At 42.3% G+C, this 22,178-nt stretch overlaps 1 protein-coding gene across 1 annotated transcript in view; it reads left to right on the top strand.

Annotated features, from left to right (window-relative positions):
* The window catches only part of fam189a1 (family with sequence similarity 189 member A1), a 92,477-nt gene that overhangs the window by 30,429 nt on the left and 39,870 nt on the right, over positions 1-22,178 (top strand). The window contains exon 2 of the mRNA XM_084541761.1: positions 12,733-12,789. Coding sequence (XP_084397887.1) covers positions 12,733-12,789 — 57 coding nt within the window. The remainder of the gene's footprint in view (positions 1-12,732; positions 12,790-22,178) is intronic.

The raw sequence follows: 22,178 nt of genomic DNA on the forward strand, positions 1-22,178 counted from the left end.
GTCAAGCTTAGGATGGTAATGATGGTTATATGGCGCGGCTCCTCCCCAGTGTATACTTTAAGGCCCATTCTGATGAACTGCGCAACATCCACTTGGACTGATTCATCTATCCCTTTGCACATACTTTATTGAGCATGCTTATGAAGTCCGTATTTGAGACTGCGCCTTAAACCTTGGAGGCTCTGAGAGCAGCACATACAGTACAGTATATGTGTCCCTTAGCAACAAATGCCAAAGTTAATGCTGGTAGGTTTCCAGATTGTAAGACTGTAAATGTTGTATAGTGCATGAACATCAGTTCTTGTTGCTATGGTGAAGCACACTGGTGAGAAGTACAATACATATCCGCCCTCTGTTATTGTTGTGATGCAGACTGACTGACATTCAATAGGACATTCCTGATTCATGGATTCAGCTGAGATACTATAGACTGCCGGGAGTGCAGGGAGAGGAGCAAAGGGTGGCTGACATGCCACGCCTCCAGGCAGCAGCAACAGCCAACCTGCTGTTGTTCCACTGTTTCCATGGTTACTCCGGTGGGGTGCTGCTGAGCTCCAAAGTGAAGTGATGATATACAAGACTGGGGGGGAGGGGTTCGGAAGGAGGAGCAGGTGGCGGGTGAAGAGAAAAGGGAATACGGTAGGAAAAAGGGTGAATCTGGAGGAGGACTGCTGCTGTTGTTGAAACAGCAGGAACACACAGAAGCCAAGCGTGCACGTCTGTTAGCTTTGTCAGCATGAGCTTCAGTTAGACTAGCTGCATTGTGGACGCTCTGTGGAGGTAGGGACACTACAGCACTGGACGCCTCACGACCTGTCCATGTGATTTTCATGCCGTCTGTGACTTAATATGATCATACAGACGCACACACATATAGTATGCTTACACACGGATACTTCTAAGGCTGCTCTTTCATGGCCAGCAAAGGTTACTCCAAGGTTACAACCAAAATTGTCACACAAGCATTAGGAGTTCAGCTCCCCTGATGCTACATCTCACTTTCATTTGTCTTTCATTTGGGGACATGTACAGTACATCCATAAAGAGTCAAATGTTCTTCAAGGAGAAACACAAGGTGATTTTCTTTTTAAATTCCATCTTTAGAGCCACTGACTTTGTCTATGGCTTATAAGGCTTTTAAAAATGAAGTAATACATCATTAATTCAATGTAGGAAACTAATTCTACTAAAAATAATTTATTGTTTTTGAATTTCTTTAGAGATTCCTAAATTTGTGAAAGACTGGATAACGTGTAGCATAAATAATTATACACTTGTGTATGCGGAACTCAAGAGAGTGGATGACAACAAATCCTTCAGTTCCACCCAGAAGAGATATTTATTATGGAAGACACAAGATTCACAGTGTAGGAGATGGAATGTAATTGGGTATATATTTATATTGTAGAAGAACAGCAGGAGACAGGTGGGTGGTGAAGTGAGATCCGTGAAGTGGTGCTTTATGGTAAATGCTAACATCAGCATGCCAATGCAATAGAGGCACATTTTTAGAAAGAGATCTGAAAAAAGTAAGCGATGTAATCAGGATCAATAGTTTGCACTCACATGAAGTGAACTGTCTGAAAACAGTTCCCTTTAAAAGACATACATTTAATCAGCAGATATTCATTTCATTCACAGACAGTAGAAGAGCTTTCCCCGGACACAGTCTGCTCAGTTCACACATGCCTGCACTTAAAGGCGGATACACACACAAAGAAGAACCCACATAAAACTGTGCACACTCCTTTGCACATGTTTTGTTTTGGGTTACTCTGTGCTTAGAGGCTGCAGAGCAAGGAGAGCACAGAGATGTTGAAAAACCTTCTTTACCAACATAAACCAAAGAGAAAGGTTCAGAGTAAGGAAATAAAATCTGTCTGTCTTAGTTGCTGGAGAGGAAGTGTCTCAGAGATAGATATGTGCATAATGTTTGTGTGTGTCAGAGAGAGCTGTCTATTCTGGCTCTAGCGTGAAGCGTTGCCATGTAATACCAGGATTATACAATATATGGACCGTATCTGTGTGTGTGTGATGAGGTCATGGGGGATTCTTGTGCAATCTAACATGAGCCTGTTCTGAACCAGCGAGGGTCCCTTCTCCTCTCAATGCAGCAGCTGATGGGAAATCATTATGGATCCTGGCAAATGGCCAGTTCGTGGTTACCACGGCAACCGCGCCAGCGCCATCCATCTTGGCAGTGATGATGTTTGAGAAACGGCCTGCTTTCTAAACCCTCACTCTCAGTAATGGCTTCTTTGATTGGCGCCATGCATAAATGAATAAGAATAGGTCAAGACTGTGATTTAGGTGGAATCCATGGCAGTTTCAGCCCTCGCATATCTTTCTATTTCCAGTTAATAATACAGAGTTATCCTCCACTGTGGCCTAGTTATCTCAAGAAGTCTCAAATTTGAATATAAGGTTTAAAAACTGCTTGAAATTAAAGAAATACCACAAATCAGTTAAAACAATAAATAATAGAATAGAAATGTATTTTTATGTCACATACAGTATCCCCTGGTTTTCCCACTCTAATTCTTCTATATTGCTTTATTTTGAACACATCACATCCATTGCAGGTGTGTCTGTCTTGCTTTTCTTGAGGTTAGTTTTCCATATCCGAAACCAAAGTATATCTAGGGTATCATATTCTGTACACGCAGTAGAGCCCCTTGAGGAAAATGTGTGACTTATGATATCAGGCTTCATAAATAAAATTGACTTGATTTGACTCTATAACTAACTCTACTTGATTTTATTTGCATACACTTTACAGAGAGAGCACAACAATATAAATGCATGTGTCATTTACATGCAGTGTCTCTGTATGGAAGTAAAAATATTTGTAATGACATGAAATATGAAATTTTCACATTTTTTTATCTTACGTGATTATAATGTACATGTGATTATATTTTTTTATAATTCTGTAAATTTGCACCTATGATCCTATATTTTTTATATATATATATGCTCAGGTTAGGTGAGTTCAGTTTACACTGATGAACTGAGACAAAAGGAAAAATTTCATTAATAGCCCCTTCATTGAAAATCATCCTTGTTAACGTGTCCATCTCATGTTTTTATGCCATGCTTTGCTAAAAGACATATCATATCTGAAATAAGCAGTGAAAGTGATGACTTGGAATTTCTACCTTAAAACAGCCGTGTCCCAATAACAGCCTGAAACACACATATGCAGATTAACAGGGTTTCTTAGGTCACATACCTAATGAACAAATCTTGTTACATTTTAGGAAGGGACATTCAATGTTTCCGGGCAGAACAGTGGTGTGGTTATTAGCATTGATGCCTCACAGCAAGGTTGGTTCTCTCCGGGTACTCCGACTTCCTCTCACCATCCAAAGACATGCTGGTTAGGTTAATTGGTGATTCTAAATTGGCCGAAGGTGTGCATGTGAGTGTGAATGGTTGTCTGTGTCTATGTGTTAGCCCTGCGATAGGCTCGCCCAATGGCAGCTGGGATAGGCTCCAGACTCCCCGCAACCCTCCAGAGGACAAGCGGTTACAGAAAATGAATGAATGAATGAACATTCAATGTTTCATCAAATTAGATGCCTCTTTCCTGAAACTCACTGCCTTGTTCAAAGCGTTTCTTCATAACGGCACATCTGGATGTTTATCTAATCAAGGTAGCTGAGGTGTCAGAGCTAGTGATTGAGAACAAGGTTAGTGAGACAGCGTTTAATTTCTGCCGAAGGTACAACATTACATTCTTCAGCATCCATTCACAATGCATCCAGTCCTCATTTACTAACTTACTTATGAACCTCTTTCATCTCTTTGACTGCAGTAAAATTAATTAATGCTGAATCACTAGTCTCTGTGTAAAAAAAAAGCAAGAAATGACAAACAACCTTGTGGTCTACATATGAGCACCCCTTTAGGGCTGCCGATGTTAATAATGGATTATATTGCCAACAAACAATAAACTAAGCTATCTAAACGGAAACTACAGAGACAATGTTCTTTGTGCTTTAAAGACAGAAAATAATTCGTACCGAGCTCCCAGAACAGTTGTGTCTGTGCTCTGAAGGTCTCCATCAAGTTGCACTGCCTATCATCCAAGGAGAAGTTCCTGTTTCCAGATTAAATAACTGGAGAATAAAAGAATAACTATTATGCATCATAAACACCACACATCTGTTTGTTGTAAATTGTGCTCTGGGCTGTGTATATCTGTTACATCTTGTGTGCAAGCCAGGAATTTGCTGCAGCAGCTATATTACTCACTGGGTTTCTCTCATGTGGGTATCCAGCAGGGGTCCCATGCTTCTACTCATGAGCATAAAGCAGTTTGACATCAGAATTTTCACAATTACTTTGCGATATGATATTTTTTGATCTTTTATTGTTTTAGTAGTTGGCATTTTTATTCTGTTGTTAATGTAATTTTATCACTTTCTCTCTCGTTTACCTTTTAGCATTTTTATTATTTTCAGTTAGTTTTTTTCTCACTTTGTGCTCTTATGTTTTATTTCATTTCTACTACTTTGGAGTTTATACTTATTGACTGATTTTACCGTGCTGTTGTTGGTTTTATCCAGCCTCTGGTGTTTCCTCACCTACGATAACGTTTCCAGTTCTTGTCCTTGTTTTAATGAACGGTGTTCTTATTTGTAGTGCTTCGCAGGATTATTAAGTTGTGTGTGTGTCTGTGTATGTGTGGGTGTGTGTTTCTGTTGGGGGAGGGGTGTTTGGGGAGTGCAGGTGGGATTACTGTATAAATGTTGTATGCTGTATGAAATAAAGTCTGATTGATTGATCGACTTATCTCTAAAAAAAGAATCAAATATTTTTCTTTGTTGTCAGCCTCAAATGACACATCACCTCTGGAAGTCATTTTCTTTATGTGTGTGTGTGTGTGTAGGTAGTAGCTTTCTCTGTCAGAGTATTAGAGCCTCATCTCGTCTCGTGTTCTCCAGCTTATCCGGATCCGGGTCACAGGGGCAGCAGCCTCAGCAGGGAAGTCCAGACAGCCCTCTCCCCAGCCACTTTCACCAGCTCCTCCGGAGGAATCCCCAGGTGTTCCCAGGCCAGACGAGAGATATAATCCCTCCATCGTATCCTAGGTTGGCCCCGAGGCCTCCTTCCGGTGGGACATGCCCGAAACACCTCTCACGAGAGGCGTCCGGGAGGCATCCTTACCAGATGCCCTAACCACCTCAACTGACTCCTCTCGACATGGAGGAGCAGCAGTTCTACTCTGAGCTTCTCTCGGCCACCCTGCGAAGGAAACTCATTTCGGCTGCTTGTATCTCATTCTTTTGGTCATTACCCAAAGTTCATGACTATAGGTGAGGGTTGAAATGTAGATCAACCGGTAAAGAGAGAGCTTCGCCTTTCGGTTTAGCTCTCTCTTTGCCATGGACGCCTGCATCACTACAGATGCCGCTCCGATACACCTGTCGATCTCCCGCTCCATGCTACCCTCACTCGTGACCAAGATCCTGAGATACTTGAACTCTTCCACTTGAGGCAGGACCTCCTCCCCGACCCGGAGTGTGCAATCCACTCTTTTCTGACTGAGGATGTTTGATGAAGCTAGGAGGACCACATCATCCACAAAAAGCAGGGAAGAGATCCTCTGATCACCGAACCCGACACCTTCCCCCACCCGGCTGCGCCTACTAATTCTGTCCATAAAAGTTATGAACATAACCGGTGACAAAGGGCAGCCCTGGCGGAGTCCAACTCTCACTGGGAACAGGTCCGACTTACTGGACCAAGTTGCACTCATTTGGTACAGGGACTGAATGGCCCTTAGCAAGGGGCCATCAACCCCATACTCCCGGAGTTCCCCCCACAGGATTCCTTTGGGGACATGGTCGTAAGCCTTCTCCAAATCCACAAAACACATGTCGACCGGTTGGGCAAATTCCCATGTCCCCTTTAGCACCCTAGCAAGAGTCAAGAGCCGATCCATGGTTCCACGTCTGCATTGTTCCTCCTCGATCTGGGGTTCAACCATCGACCGGACCCTCTTTTCCACCACCCTGGCATAGACCTTGCCAGGGAGGCTGAGGAGTGTTATCCCCCTATAGTTGGAACACATCCTCTGGTCCCCTTTCTTAAAGACGAGGAACACCACCACTGTCTGCCACTCAAGAGGCACTGCCCCCAATGTCCACGCAATGTTGCAGAGGCGTGTCAACCAGGACAGCCCTACAACATCCAGAGCCTTGAGATACCTAGGATCTCATCCTCTAGGATCTCATCCACTCCCAGAGCTAAGCCACCGCAGAGTTGTTTCACTACCTCGGCAACTTCTGCCCCAGAGATTGGACAGTCCAACCCCTGGCCCTCCAACTCTGTTGGTGGGATTGAGGGGCTCCTCAAAGTATTCCTTCCACCGCCCGATGATATCCCAAGACGACGTCAGCAGCTCCTAATGAACAAATCTTCTGGCACCTCCCCTGAGGCGCCGGAAAGTCTGCCAGAACCTCCTCGGAACCAATCGATAGTCTTCTTCCATGGCCTCACTGAACTCCTCCCATGTCCGAGTTTTTGCCTGCCCTGCCCGGACTGCCTAGCCATCCGGTGCCGGTCTGCTGCTTTCAGAGACCCACAGACTAACCATGCCCTGTAGGCCTCCTTCTTCAGCCTGACAGTTTCCCTCCACCAGCGGGTTCGGGGATTACCACTGCGACCAGCACCAGCAACCTTGCGGTCACAACGGCAGCCTCAACAATGGTGGAGCAGAACATGGCCCATTCAGACTCAATGAATGAGTCCACCGGCCCCGGAACGTGGTTGAAGCTCTGCCAGAAGTGGGAGTTGAAGGCCATCTTGACTGGTTCTTCCACCAAGCGTTGCCAGCAGACCCTCACTATTTGTTTGGGCCTACCAGGTCTGCGCGACGTCCTCCCCTGCCATCTGATCCAGGTGGTGATCTGATTGACAGCTCTGCTCCTCTCTATACATGAGTGTCCAGATCATACAGTCGCAGGTCAGATGATACGACTGTAAAGTCAATCATTGACCTACAACCTAGGCCGTCATGCTGCCAAGAGCACCAATGAACAACCTTATGTTCGAACATGGTGTTAGTTATGGACAGACTGCGATGCGCGCAGAAGTCCAATAACTGAACACCACTCGGGTTCAGTATTAGAGCAATACATTATTTCATGGCTGTGACACTGGCTCCTCTGGTCAGCCTCATTTTTATCTCTCTGTTCCATTTGCACTTGTCACTACTGTGTGTGTGTCCTTGTGAAACTGCACATGGGTTTGCGTGTTCATGTGTCAGAGCCCCACTAAGAAAATCCTTATAGCTCCATATTAGTCCTGAAAAGTTGTAAAACTTATTTCGGTTTCTTACTCGCTTTATTGTATCATCCGTCATTTTTAAGTTACAGGCTGTGTGTCATTTAAGCAGATATGCTTAAGGATCTAAATATCCCGCTGTGCTGACTAACCACATCAAAGCTTTAAATGTGATCCAACTCCAACGTCAGACTCTGGATGCTATTCCTGAACAAATTACTCATTGTACATGATGGATATATAAATACACATAAAAGCATCTTCTACAGGAAACATTTTTTAATTTATATCAAGGCTAGTATCATACTTTAATGATTTAGTGTTATATTTTAATAGTCTATATATCTGACCTCTGATTTCCTCCCTTTTTCTCCCTTTTTACTCGTTTCATGATTTCATGAACTCATCAAAGATGCAAATTAAAATTTTTATTTATTCATATTTTAAAGATTTAAAGTTTTCTTATTAACAGTTTAAACTCACATACATGGCTCACTGTTCTACTAAAAGCCGTCTTGTAGTCTCAAAACAACTTATCAGGGCCATACATCTTATTCTAATTTGATTGTCCGTCCTGCTTGTGTTGTTTGGTTGCCTCTGCTTATACTGAGCTTTTTGATTGTTTGTACTGTATATTAAAACAGAATACCATAAAATACTGAAAGATCTTCAGCACTTTTTCCCCCAGTATGATAGTGGGTGTGTGCTATCCAGGTTTCGGTGACTAATGCTGCTAAGTATTTAATGTTAATCCTGTTCTGGGAGCAGCCAAGAGGAAAAGCCTCCAGCGACTGACAGACAGCAAAGCTATCACATGGCTCTTGCCCTCTCATCGCGCAAACCACCGACACATACGCACACACTGTCCCTCACACACGTGTACGAGGGTGCACAGGCATGCAGTGTACGCTGAAGGGACAGGAAGCGTGGTGCGAGCAAAATGAGACAAAGAAGAGAAAAGGCTTCCCTACATTTACATCTAAGTCTCTGCTACAGTGCTGGTGCCCATCCAGCCATCTATCAGTGTGTGTGATATCCACAAAAAAGCAGGGCATCTGCTCCATGCTTCCACATCAGTGTGATAAGAATCATAATGTAGAAAACAGAATGGATTAGACGCAGACACTGTTGAGCTGGCCTTGTGGTTTCTTAAAGACTGAAGAAACCTCAAGTCCAGTTGCCTGTGCTTTGACTTTGTTTGAGGCACACCATCATCTGGGCGACAGACCATCCTCACAGACATACACTGTATGTGCACGCTGAGAAAAATAATGCATGTTTGCATTTCCAGATTTTTTTCCATTTGTCTGTAGTCCAGTGATCTTGGAAGTATTCCCATTCCATCACATTAAGCAGGAAGTGAATATTCTAAACACCAAACATAATGTATAGGAACTGAAGCATCATTAAAAAGAAAAACCTTTGTACTCATTCTGTGCCATAAAATTGATTGTAACAGTTTGATCCAAGCGTAGATATATGAAGTCACTTCAAACAACAACATGATTTATCTCATGTTGCACAGTACAGAAATCTCTGATTAGAGTTGGACAAGAAAGCATGAACTGCATTATGATAGGATCTCTGTTCGACCCTGATTGTGCAGTGCATTTTCTCTCTGCTGCCAGGAGAGAGGGGGAGAGAGAGGTTTAAAACGGTGACACAACATCTCTGGACTCCTTGTCGCAGTGCTTGGCACCGATATAGAGAGGGGGAATAGTACCTGCAGTAACACAAGCCTCTGTCTCTTGATGCAGTTTATATCAGCAATAGGCAGAGCAGACACAGCAGAGGCGTTATTAGTACAGACAGTGTGGACATCTGAAATCCTCTGGATGTGGATAATATCTGAGGAAGATGTTCTAAAAATTCTGCCACATTTCTTCTTTGTGGCTGTTCTTTGTATCTATATTTTTTAAGTAGCATGTACAAGTGTCTCTCAGAGATTGGTGAGACAGTGACAAACCCAAAGGAACATGCCGTTCAGACTCAAAGCCAACTTCTATTGTGAACTGTCAAGAATACAAATGAGCTCAGAGAGACGAGTCGAATAATAGAAGAGACAGTTTTGCCCATCGGTGACAACGGCTGCAGATTGTCTCTTGACTATTGCAATGCTGGACAGTGACAAAATAATTGCACCCAGTGGACCCACTGGAGGTTACACATTTTAGGCTAGTGTTATCTACTGTAGGGCTACTGCAGGCTTGACCACAACAGTAAACACATGACAGTAAAGGGTTCACAAAAACAAACTATTTGTAAAAGCATAAAAGAGCTTTCCAGAAAAGCAGAATGTGTGGACCACTTCAGGGAACATAATTTGTATTAGCTGGATTCACACACTGTGGGTTTGGATTTTTTATTATATCTTTTTAATGTTTTAAACACATCATTTTAAACTTTGATCTTGTGTGTGTGTGTGTGTACCTGTGTGTTCAAACGAAATATTGACAAGCCATTCCTATTCTTGTGGGTATAAAGGTGAGCGAAGAAGCGCGAGATTGACTAGAAAGTGGAACAAGATGGAGAGGGAAAGAGAAATGTGAAGGCTGGATAGAGTGTAGTGAAAGTGTGTAAGTGCAGAATATAGTGTGACCGTGTGGGTGCAGAGCAGGAGCAAGAAATACAGATATGGAGTGATAGAAATTCTCAAAGAGAGGAGGTGGATATCAAGAAAGTGAGTCGAGGCAATGAAGAAGCAGAGCATGATGGGGGAAATAAGGAGAGCATGTTGGTGTTTAATGGAGGGTGAAGAGAGGTGAAAGGCAGAGGGAGACCGTGGAAGAACAGAGAGCTGGAGGCTACGAGTACCCTTTGTTCACACACATTTTCGATGATACGCAAATTCACACCTTCACTGTAAAAATGCATTCCCACACCCCGAGAGAAGAGTGCTGAGAAAACTAATAGGTATTTTTCTTGTTTTTAACTTGATTTAATCAGGCATCTGATTTAAAAACTTGACTAACTTGATTTAAACCAAATGGACACACGGTCAGTAACAATAAGTAATAAGTGTTATTAAGGGGAAACACGGACATCACTACAGGATGGCTTGAGTTGTTTCGTTTCAGCCCCGGCAGAAAGCTTCAGGGAAACTGGTTCCAGGTAGATGGAGCATAAATCTAAAAGCTAATCACTGCTAATGGAGAAACCTGGAGCTCCAATAAGTCCTGTGAGACAATCTGATGAAGCTGCCATAGTAGTAATACAAGATGCTGTGTTTTCAGTCCTCCAACGTGAAAAACAACACATAGCGTTTGTACCTGCCCTCCAGAATGAACCTAACCTAACACATTTCCTTCAAGGCCATCCATAACCTCGCCCCCCCTTATCTCTCGGATCTCCTCCATATTGCCACCCCCTCCCGCTCCCTCAGATCCTCCTCCTCTATCCACCTCTCTGTGCCCTCGGCCCGCCTCAGTACCATGGGGAGCAGAGCCTTCAGTTGCTCTGCTCCCCAACTCTGGAACTCACTCCCACCGGACATCCGAAACATTGACTCTTTCCCTCTCTTCAAATCCAGACTCAAAACCCAACTGTTCCAGAAAGCTTATCCACCGTGATTGCACTGTTCCATTTGTTTATTCTGTCTTGTTTTGTGTCTTTATGTTTTTGTACAGTGTCCTTGTGAGTCTTGAAAGGCGCTTATAAATAAAATGTGTTATTATTATTATTATTATAACCTTGTTAAACACATCCTGGTTCGAGTTTAAGTACTACTCAGATGAGATTAAGGAACACTCATGGTTTAAAGAGAAAACAACAAAAAACAATATTTGTTGTTGGAAGTAGGCAATAAACAGCAACCATTAAGCATTTTTTTAAAGTAAAGAGTGAGTTTCTAGTAGATGTTTCAGGCTTGAATAGATAATCATCTTGGTTCCCACCAAAAATGTCTCAGAGTGACACAAGCTGAACATAAAATACTGCTAGTGTATGGACAGAGCTAGGTCCACTTGCCTTCACCGCTCTCTTCTATAAAGGAAAATACTCTCAACGACGCCGTTGCTCAATCTGATTTCCCCTGATGCTCCGAGCGCACCAAAGTCATGGGCAATGCGTCCTTGTGGTAAAAGTTTGGGGAACTTCACCTGCGCTGTGTGAAGGAGCGTTACCAGAGGTCTTTCCGCACAAATCTAGCAATCTTCCCTATTTTAGCCACGCTGTAGGTGGAATTATAAAATCCTTGGACTGATAAAAGATTTGCAACCAAACTCAAACGGATAAACGGATAAATTTAGAGAATTCAGAATCAAATAATACACTTTATTAGGAATACAGATATTCTCAATGTTCATGCTGCCATCATCCATCTATTCATCCATCATCATCCACATCCATATCATCCAAGGTTGAGTCGTGGTGGCAACAGGCCAAGCAGGAAATTCCAGATGTCCTTCTCCCAGGCAAAGTATTCCCACTCCTGCTGGGGGATACCTAGGCATTCCCAGGTCAGTCCCAGGAGGCACCCTCACCAGATGCCCGAACTACCTCAGCTGGCCCTTTTCGAAACAAAGGAGCAGCCACTCTACTAACTCCTCCTCACCCTATCTCTGGGTAGAAACCTAATTTCGACCCTTTGTATCCATAATACCATTCTTTCGGTCACTACTCAGTTACTGACCATATGTGAGGGTTGGAATTTAGAACAACTGGTCAATTGAAAGCAGCAAATTCTAGTTTTTAATAAAATGTCTCAGCTCCTTGTACACCAGAACAGTTCGATACAACGCCTGCATTGCTGCACCCACTGCACCAAACCACCTCTTTCCATCTCTCGCTCCATTCTGAGATGCTCATAACTCCTTTGCTTGAGGCTGGAATTTACCCCCAATCCACCATTTTTCCTGCAGAGCACCACGGCCTCAGACTTGAAGAAATTGCCGGAATTTGCCAACAAAAAAGATTATTGGCATCGTGAATCTTTATATGAAAAGAGTTATACTTAATGGGATTAGACCGGACAGGTGTACCAAATTAAATGCCTGAGTGCCTGCAAAACTGGGACATCCTGAAGTCATGGTGGTACCAACCTGTTGACTCTTGGTGGCCTTATTTCAGTCGCTGACAGTAGTGTAAAGACAAAGATCTTTTAAAAGAGTGTATTTGTTTTAAAGCCAAAACAGAAGGTAAAGTCACGATTTTGTGTATCAGGAATTTTATATGAACGGGCTATTCTAAGAAGTGTGGTTTTGTTGTTGTTGTCTGTATATATTAAATGGAAATTACCATTTTTATAATCTTCATCTTTATGTGTGTAATATTGGCCTTTATTTCTCTCATGAGGATATTACATCTCATATCATTTTTACCAGCACAACCCAAAACTAAGAAACTAAGATCCAGATTGTGCAAAGAAGAGACAGAAATACAATGTATTCCATTTTCAGTCATTCACCTCTTACAGTGTCTGTTTTGGGTTTTCTCTCCCAGGTTCTGCTCTCTGGACTCATTGGAGTGGTGTCATGGAAGAGGCCGCTCTCTCTTGTGGTGAGTGTCCTGTGAATGTCTGCACTCTAGCTGCTAATCTGACAACTCTAAACAAAGCAATGATACCTGAGAGAGAGTTTTCCTTGTCACCAAATTCTAGCTGAGTAAACTGAGTAAGAGTACTAAGATGGTACTGTCGAGGTAGAAATGGTGCCAATTTTCAGAAGTAGCAGTTCACACACAATTTCACACAAATGTCTCTAAGGATCCCACCCTCTTCACTTCTCTCTCTCTGGATGTCAACCAGGACAGAGGGTTCCTCCTCTTCCTCCTGCTGGTAGTTTACCACAAGCATTTAGATTTTCCCAATATTGAGCTTCAGGTGATCGTCGATGCACTGCGTGATGAAGCTCTCTATCAGTCCTCTGTTCTAATTTAAAAAAAATAGTCTCAGTGTGAAGACGGCATGTGTCTTGCTGGAATCATACGTGTAGCTTCCTCTTTGCCAAAAATATAACACTTAATACCTTTTAGAAAATCTCAAAAGTCATTGGAAACTGCAGCTCGGTGGAGGAATAGATGGTAATTCTAGCTTTTAATAAAACAACTTTCTGTGTTTAAACATACTGGCATGAACTAATGCTTACTGTTGACGTTGCAATAGCGCATGCTTGTCTTCTTGCAGTGAAGCAAGCAGCAAACAACTTGCAAACCATGCCGTATTGCTGAGCCTGATAAAGAGTCCTTCAGCTGTCATCTCAGCTTATTAACACAGTGTGACAGAGTCAATGAGTCCAAACCTTGTTGCTAGTCACACTTGTGGTTTAGCAGCTGTAGAAACTGTAACAGTCACTGATCAAGTTTTGAGTTTTTTTCAGGTTGTGGTAAAATCCCTGAATCCCAGCTTCAGTGTATTTTTCTTCCACAGCCGCTGACCTGGAAATAACACGACCAAAGTCAGTTAGAAGTCTTAGCAGTTTCCATTTTTCCTTTCTCGTCCTACACAGATGAGAAAATCGCAGAATATTGTTGCTCAGTTGGACAGAAACCTTTGTTTTATGCAGTACTCTGAACTCTGAACTACAGGATGATGAGAAAAACGTATTCAAAATCCATCATTTTTATGATGAATAAGTAATTCAAAACAGGATAGAATAAAACTAAATTTAATAGAAATTAAAATAAAAGCAAATGCCGCTGCTCCTATAAATCAAATGTTATCAATATAGAGAATTTAGTTCCACAGACATGTGATGAGGCTACATGTAAAGTAACCATTTTTAGCTTTTTTTCTTGTTGTTTGCAGCCCGAATAAAGACAAAAATGAACTGTAACCTCCCATCAAATAATAGCCCATTCTGAATTATACATATTGCTTCTGCTAATGTATTATTCATCGCGACCAACAATATTTTTGACAGTCGCTCTAGAACACGCCTCTGAAGGTGTCAGCTCACTTCTGTTTTTTTGCACTGCACACATCTAGAATCTACTCTTAACTAACTTAAGAAAGCTCTTATGTATTAAAAGCTGCATGTAACAGATTGTAGTCTGAAGTTTATGGGTAAAAGTGAAGGATTTTACATAAAACAACTAAAGCTTTGTTATAAACAAATGGTACTGTGCTTGTTATTATTGATTTATTATAAATTACTGTGGCAATAATATAGAGCAACTTTTAAATGACTGCCTTATTGTGCATGTTACCGTCCACATATCCCTTATGTGCATGTGGGGGCGGCTGTGGCTCAGTAGGTAGAGCGGGTTGTCCACGAACCAGGGGGTTAGCGGTTCGATCGCCGGAATGTGCCACATGCCGAAGTGTCCTTGAGCAAGACACTGAACCCCCAGTTGCTCCCAGTGCGTGGCACTGGTGTGTGAATGTGTGTGTGCTTGTGTGAGCGAATGGGTAGATGTGTCTATGACTGCAAAGCGCTTTGAGTACCAATAGGTAGAAAAGCGCTATATACCATTTACCATGTGTGATACACTACATACAATAACATGAATTATTCCTTTCTCCCCCTGTGTTTAACTACAGGACATATATTGTATATGCATACTTGTGACTGACGTTTTTCTGTACTTTAAAGTAGAGCACAAAGTAAAAGCCCCTTTCCAACTCTATTTCATACTTTACCTGCAGTGCATCATCTCACACCCCCTCCCCATCTTGTCTCACTCCCTTTACTTTTATTGCCTTGCTTCTCTGCTACTCATATCTGCATCCTCTCTTTTCACATTTCTATTCCTTTCCCCTCCATCTCGTCCCCTTTGTGAAACATTAGACCAGAAGAAGAGATTGGAATCATTTCTCTCAGGGATCAAAAGAAACATCCCATCACTGAGGTGTGCATAGACACTGGTCACGCTTTCTGCACCGTAAATCCTCTTACTAGTCTTTTCTTAAAGCCATGACTAATTCACTGGAATAATCTGTGCCCGCTAGTGTACAGAGTTCTCAGTCCATGGTTGCTGCTTTACAGAAGGGTCCAATGGTAATATTTGGTCCTGTTTTTGTTACTGTACAATCTAATGTTTGGTCCTGACTGCCGAGTTTTTCTGGCCTCGACCCAGTGATGACTGGCAGGTGACTAATACACCGGCTGGACGCCTTCAGGCTTGGCAACATTGCCCTATCCCATCTGCCAATTGTGGGTGGCCATGCACCTTGCATCGTGATTCATAATATCTGGAGTTTCTCCAGACGGTTTAAGTGTGTGTGTTAAAGACTCTTGTTTCTCAACTGGCTGTTAAGAGACCGGGCTCCTCCTCCTCTCCATATGATAACAGTGGATAATCGCACAATCTGTGGGGTTTAGGATTTCAGCCTGCAAAACAATTTTGTATTCAGAGGATTAGCTGATAACTCAGTTAGTCAGCCAGGATTTATCTGCAACTCTTTTATCGCTTAAGTGTCATTTATCAAGCACTTTATTAGATTTTGATGCATGTGGGTGTGAATGGGTGTTTTTATGTTGTTAGGAAATGGGGAAACTGTCTGGCTCTTTTAAAAAGGTAACAAAAACTGAATCTAAGGATCACTAATGAACATGTACAGAAATATATGAAACAATGTGTAAATATAACCAAAATAACACATTTGGAGAATTAGATGTCGCACTATCCTTTGCCTGTTCATTGACTTCCTGGAGCCAATGAATGTGCATTGCACATGGAATTTGTTGTATTGTAGGAGTGACTTATATATTCTGCATGTCACGGTAGCATGAGCTTCATCTTTAGTGAAGTATTTCCACACACTTGATGAACCACTGCTAGTTTGCTGCAATGACCCACTGGAATACTCACCTGTCATCTCTGAGGCTTCAATGTTGCTATTGTCATGTGATCACTGACTAGTATACATGATGCTTAAAATGTCACGGACAGCAGTGGAGTCGACAAACTGACTTGCCGACAAGTCAGTACTAGTGTGCGTAGTGGTATGTCTGAGGCTAAACCTTACGCCTAGTCAGAGGCAGATGTAAAGTGGAAAACCTTGACTAGTTTGAAAATAACAACATTAATGCACCGGCGTATCTAATATATAGACTTCACAACCAACAGACGATCAGGCACCAAAGAGCAATGAAAGGCTGCACCAATCATTTGGTTATACATTGTAGGGCGATAGAACCTATTGAGAGATTTAGTTTGGTTCAGGTTGTTTGCGATACAGACATCAAACTAACTGATGTGATGGTGCAGTGGTATGGGTTGACCAGCTCCCTGGCATAGTGCTTAGCACAGTGCATATAATATTTACTGAACAGTTTAATAAATACTCTTGTTTCACAGTTTGAGTAATTTCATATTTGTTCTGTTGGCTTTGCAGTCATTTTTGACCTACTTCCTGGTGTATGTGTAAGTTAGATAAGGTGATTAACCCTAGCAGTGAGACAACAACTGTCACTGCGCTAGAGTATGTCGGCATGGAAGTTACTTTACCACACTAGGGATGGCTTTGCTTTGTCCTACTTGGAGCTGGTGCAATTGGTATAAATATTTATCTCAAGACTGGACATTAACCCTGCTGTTGCAACTGACTCTAGAGCTCTCTTGTAATGAGTCTAAAAAATCAGAGAGTGATTTCAGTTATTGGCCGGAGTGATTTCTGCTGATACTTGTCAATTTTTTCTCTTTACAGCGTGTAGACTAGACTAACAATGATGTTTGTATTCATATTGCGTATCCTTTGAAGGGGTAGGTATGAGTTATAAATAGAAAAGGTGAGACAGGGTTTATCGAGGCGAGCTTGTGCAGTATCTTCAGCTCTGACATGCTGCAGTCATGTCAGCTCATAAGAGCAATGTTTGGATGGCTGGAGACAGGATGTTTGTATGCCAGAACAGAAAAACACAATAGTGAAGAAAGGAGACGTGTTGAATGAGAATTTCAGTCGAACTCACACTTCCCTTGTAAACACCACGTCAAAGACTGATGCGGATGTTTTGCTAAGCTGAATGAGAAAACACGCTATGTCCAGGAAACACTCCTTGTTCAACTTATTTAAAATGGCTAATAAACATTTTCCACCCGCTTTTCTTGTCTGCTGCATTAATGCCGTAGCAGATTTATTCTGTATCACTCTGAGCTTGGAGACGAGACAAGACTACCTGCAGTCTTCTGCTGTTTGTGACTGTGATGGATTATGTGTTTAGAGAGAGACAGAAAGATAGAGAGCGAGTCTGAGGGCAGTAAGTCCTTGTTTGCCCTGTTGGGAAACAACATTGTAATAGTCTGCAGCATCTAGTATTTGTCTCAGAAATCCTCATCTGTTACTTCCATTCTTCTCAATGTAATTTCTCTTTGGCCAACTGGGGCCATCATCTCCTTTAGGGGAGCTAATTTAACTATAATATATTCTGTTTCTTACTGAGAGTTAAATGAGGATATCAAAACCACTTTCATGTCTGTGTCAGGAGAGATTTAGCTTAGCTTAGCATCAAGACTGAAAGCAAGTGGAAGCAGTAAGCCTGATTCAGTCTGCAGTTAGAACATACAAACATTCATTCATCTTCTGTAACCGCTTATTCCTGTTAAGGGTCGCGGGGTCTGCTGGAGCCTATCCCAGCTGTCATCGGGCGAGAGGTGGGGTACACCCTGGACAGGTCTTCAGTCTATCGCAGTGCTAACTCAGAGAGACAGACAACCATTCACACTCACATTCACACCTACAGCCAATTTAGGCCACGTCCACACGTACGAAAACGTTCTTTTCCCCCTCCGTTTTCCCTGGCATCGTTTCAGAATATCTGCGTCCATACAGATCCGTTTCAACACGACTGAAAACGCTACTTCATATTCCAGGCCTATAGGTGGCGCTGTTTCAGTTTCAGAAATTCACCAAAAACGGAGAGGCAGAGGCGGAGCATGCGCATAAAGCTTGAGCGCTGTTTACAAATCGGCTTTAGAAGAAACCAAACTCAAGGAGAAATGATATTTTGCCCTAGTAACCCTAATAGGCTCAACATCTTCTCCAGCAGGAACACGAGCATGTAGTCCGCCATTGTTGTTGATGTTGTTATGAAACATCTCGCGGGATATAAGAGGTGGAAGGCTGCTCGAGGGGTGTGGCGATGACATCATCGAAACGCCCGTATGCGTTTTTCTCCGTTTTCCCCGTCCACACCAAAACGCAAGATGTGCGTTTGCGAATTTTTCCACCCTGGGACCCGGTTTCAGAAAAGTGCGTTTTAGGGCAATGCGTTTACAGGATTCGTGTGGACAATCGGCCAAAACGATGCAAAACATCTGCGTTTAGACCAAAAAGCGTTTCCGTGTGGACAGGCCCTTAGAATCACCAGTGAACCTAACCAGCATGTCTTTGGACAGTGGGAGGAAGCCAGAGTACCTGGAGAGAACCCACACAGACACAGGGAGAACATGCAAACTCCACACGGAAAGGCCCAGTTGGCCCTTGCATTCGAACCCGGGACCTTCTCGCTGTGAGGCATCAGTGCTAACCACCTCACCACTGTGCCGCCACATTTATTTATATCTTTTTGAAAATTTGTACACAGACAGAACTATAAAAGCTACAAGTTACATTTTTAGGTTGGTTACAGGTTAAAATATTTTATTTGAGAACAGCAGCCTTGTATAATCTCTTGTATAACAGTCCCAATCCCATTGTGGCCTATTGATTAGGGACCTTCTTGTCATGTTGTTATTCCTAAAAGTAACTGTCATTTTATGGCAACATGCAAAAAAGTTGAGTAGTCATGACACCCAAAATATGCTTCAAGTGGTGTCCTATTTATATGCAGTTCTGTCATATCTCAGAGGTCGACTTCCTGCAGTCTCAGGTGGTGTCCTGAAAAGATGATCATAAGACGGGAGCAGTTCCCGAAATCAGTCTCTTAGTTTCATGTTTATCGCCAACTGTATAACACATACTGTTACTTTAAAGAAACACTGCAAGCAGAAATTTTGGCTTCACAACTGCAGTTTCACATTCATGAGCTGGCACAGGGAGGTACCTAAATAATTAAAGAAAAAATCAAATTAAAAGACACCAATGAAAGGGCAGAAGATACATCTCATGCTCTATTTTGTTCAGTTTGTCCATTCATAAAAAGGAAGCAATATGTACGCTGGGTACTTCTCTGAAAGTGTAGCATGGATGGATTTAAATAATGGAGAAGCACAGCTGTCTCGAGGTGAAACGGTCACTACACTTGTGAGGTGTCAGGAGGTAACAGAGTCGTACATGTGCAGCTACTTTATGTTCATGTCTCCACAGGGGTTGAAGTGCACGTTGTCGTGAGAGTGTGCAGGGTTGTACTACGGTCTGAGTGCTTCCTTGTTTCACTACGCTATGTTTGCATGGACTGCAACTGTCTGACTATTGAACTTTTTCTAAATAGACTGTGACTGTGTTAGGGATGCTAGCAGTGACTATATATGGATTGCAATACACCAGTCAATATCATAGATCCTTACTGAATTATCTCTGACACAGGGAGATCCGTGGTGCCCAGAGGAGGTATTGCACTGACTTTGACGACTGCTCCTCTACTGCCTTGTCATTGTGAGCATGCTAGCGTGCTGACGTTAGCGTTTTACTCAAAGCTGTTCACTGACAGCCTCACAGAGCTTTTAATATTTTAGAGGGTTTTTCTTTTGGATTGAATTACTGTCCAAATAACTGTTCATGGCAATTTTCCACTATCATGCTTTAAAGCAACACTAAAGAAGTTTTCTTCTTCCGTCCCCCTACTGGTTGGAAGTGTAATTGTCCATTACTTCCGTCGTAAATAAGTAAGCCGACTGCATCCTACTGTCGCAGGCACGTTATTTGTTTATGCAGAACCGGCTTTGGAAACAATCAACGATATCGAAGGATGTCCAGTGACAAGGTAGAGTAGGTTGCATGATTTTACGAAAGTATGATGTATTGCAACATTAGAATGAAGTAAAACAAAATAATGACATTGCTTGCTATTTTTATTTCTGTGTGAAACTGTAAATTTGAAACGGCAGATTAGCAATAGCCAGATAGGTTTACATAAGGATGAAAAATAAAGAAACGTATTGCAGTTTAGCATGTAATAGCCATTTGCATTGTCTGTGAAAATCTTGTGAATGTTGTTGAAAAAAGTTTCAGAGACCGTTGTGAACTAAGAATCAACAACTTTGGGAACGATCAAACATTTGGGGTTATTTTGGCAGTTATTGTCTTAGCTTGCAGTGATAGTTACAGCGATATTTAGCTTAGCGATAGTTACGTACAATAGCGAACACCTTAGCTAACATGAGCCATAGCGATAGTTATATTAGCACAATAGCTAACGCCTTAGCTAAGATGAGCCGAAAAAATAATTGACAATGTATTGTACACCGATGCACACTGTTTGAAAAAAAGATTACCGGTATTACTTACAAGTCCAGCAGCAGCAAAGCCAAGTCGCCATCGAGTATGAGCCGGTCCGATATTCACTCTCGTTTTAGCTCTTTCTTTATCATGCTCTCGTTTTCTTTTCTTCGCCTCATCGGACAATACACTCCTCCTTTTCTTTGCAGGCTCTGTCATGATGACAATTTAAAAACTATCTAGCTGGTATCTTCCACACACCTGCTGAGTGTTCTCTCACTGATCTGATTCACTCTCTCACTGATTTGAGCCTCAACCTACCGGATTTTGTAGCCGCGTTGCCGTAAAGCAGGTCAAATTTGTAGTCTTTTTAGAACTACAAAAACGCTACCCGACGAAGCAAAGTTACATAGTGCGGTTACAGCCAATAGAGGGCCGCAAAGCGATTACAGAATTGGCTTTCACCCAGTTTTGAGGTGATAAATCACTGAAACTATTTTTTGAAACATTATTTTAAGGTACTAAAAACTCTTTAGTGTTGCTTTAATGACCCTTAGCTAGAATGGTTTATCACTAGCGAGTGCCTAACCTACATTGTGTGCCATGAGAATATTAAACCTGTATCTCTGCTGGGAAAGTCACCTATTTCAGTGCTGGCCTTCTTTTTTCATTGTTTTGAAAGGAAAACAGACACTGTTGTACGTTCCCAAGAGCACTTAAAGCTAAGCATGTTTCACCCCTCGTAAAACACTGTCGACTCCTTGAGAAAACTTCAATTATAGCAAAACTAGCCTTGAACAGCACCTCTTGAACTGCTATTGTGTCATCAGAGAGTGCAAACCTTTCATCTCCACCAGAATAGTCACCTCAGTAGTGGTGTGGTGTGACTCTTCTATGCATCCATTAACCTTTAGATTGACAGATTGGAGCAGGAGCATGTTTCTGGCCTGATCCAACGGATATGGTCGTACCTCTGCTGCCTGCTTGTACAGGCCATGGACATTCAGATTTGATCTTTAAGCATTAGTGCCTGCCTTCATGTCACCACGTGCCATTTAGTAATCACTCAATTGCAACAGTATGGGGCAGTAGCTACCAATGAGAACACTGACGTCACATCCTCTGTCATTTGTTGTGGTGTTAGGAACCTAGAGGAGAGTATATATTCTGTTATAAAAATATATTCTGTTTACCACTATTAGGCAAAATTATATTTTATTTACCCACCTGAATTGAAACCATCTTAATATAGAGGACTGTCATCCCAAGAATAATGACAGCCTCGGTTATTTCAGCAAGTTTACCAGAAACACATTGGTGTTTTTAAGTGGCAAAGCCCTCTGGCGCGGCATGCATAGTTACCTTGGGGGCAAAGGAAGAAGTCTGCAGAAGCTGTCAGAGAGACAAAGTTTGCATGGGAAGGAGGTTTAAAATGGATCCCTTATCATAAGAGTTTTAGTAATATATTCCACACACCAAGGTGTTTTGAGTGTGGAACGTTTGTCTCCACATAAATGCTGCTCTAGCGTTTGTCAGGTAACCACTTATAGTAACCAGGTCAACTTTGAAGAAAACAGCTACGCAAACAGGCGAGGGTGATATGGAGAGAAATGTTGACGTGATCCTCAGT

This window comes from Chelon labrosus (genome assembly GCF_963514085.1).
Source record: "Chelon labrosus genome assembly, chromosome: 3".
NCBI classification, from domain to species: domain Eukaryota; kingdom Metazoa; phylum Chordata; class Actinopteri; order Mugiliformes; family Mugilidae; genus Chelon; species Chelon labrosus.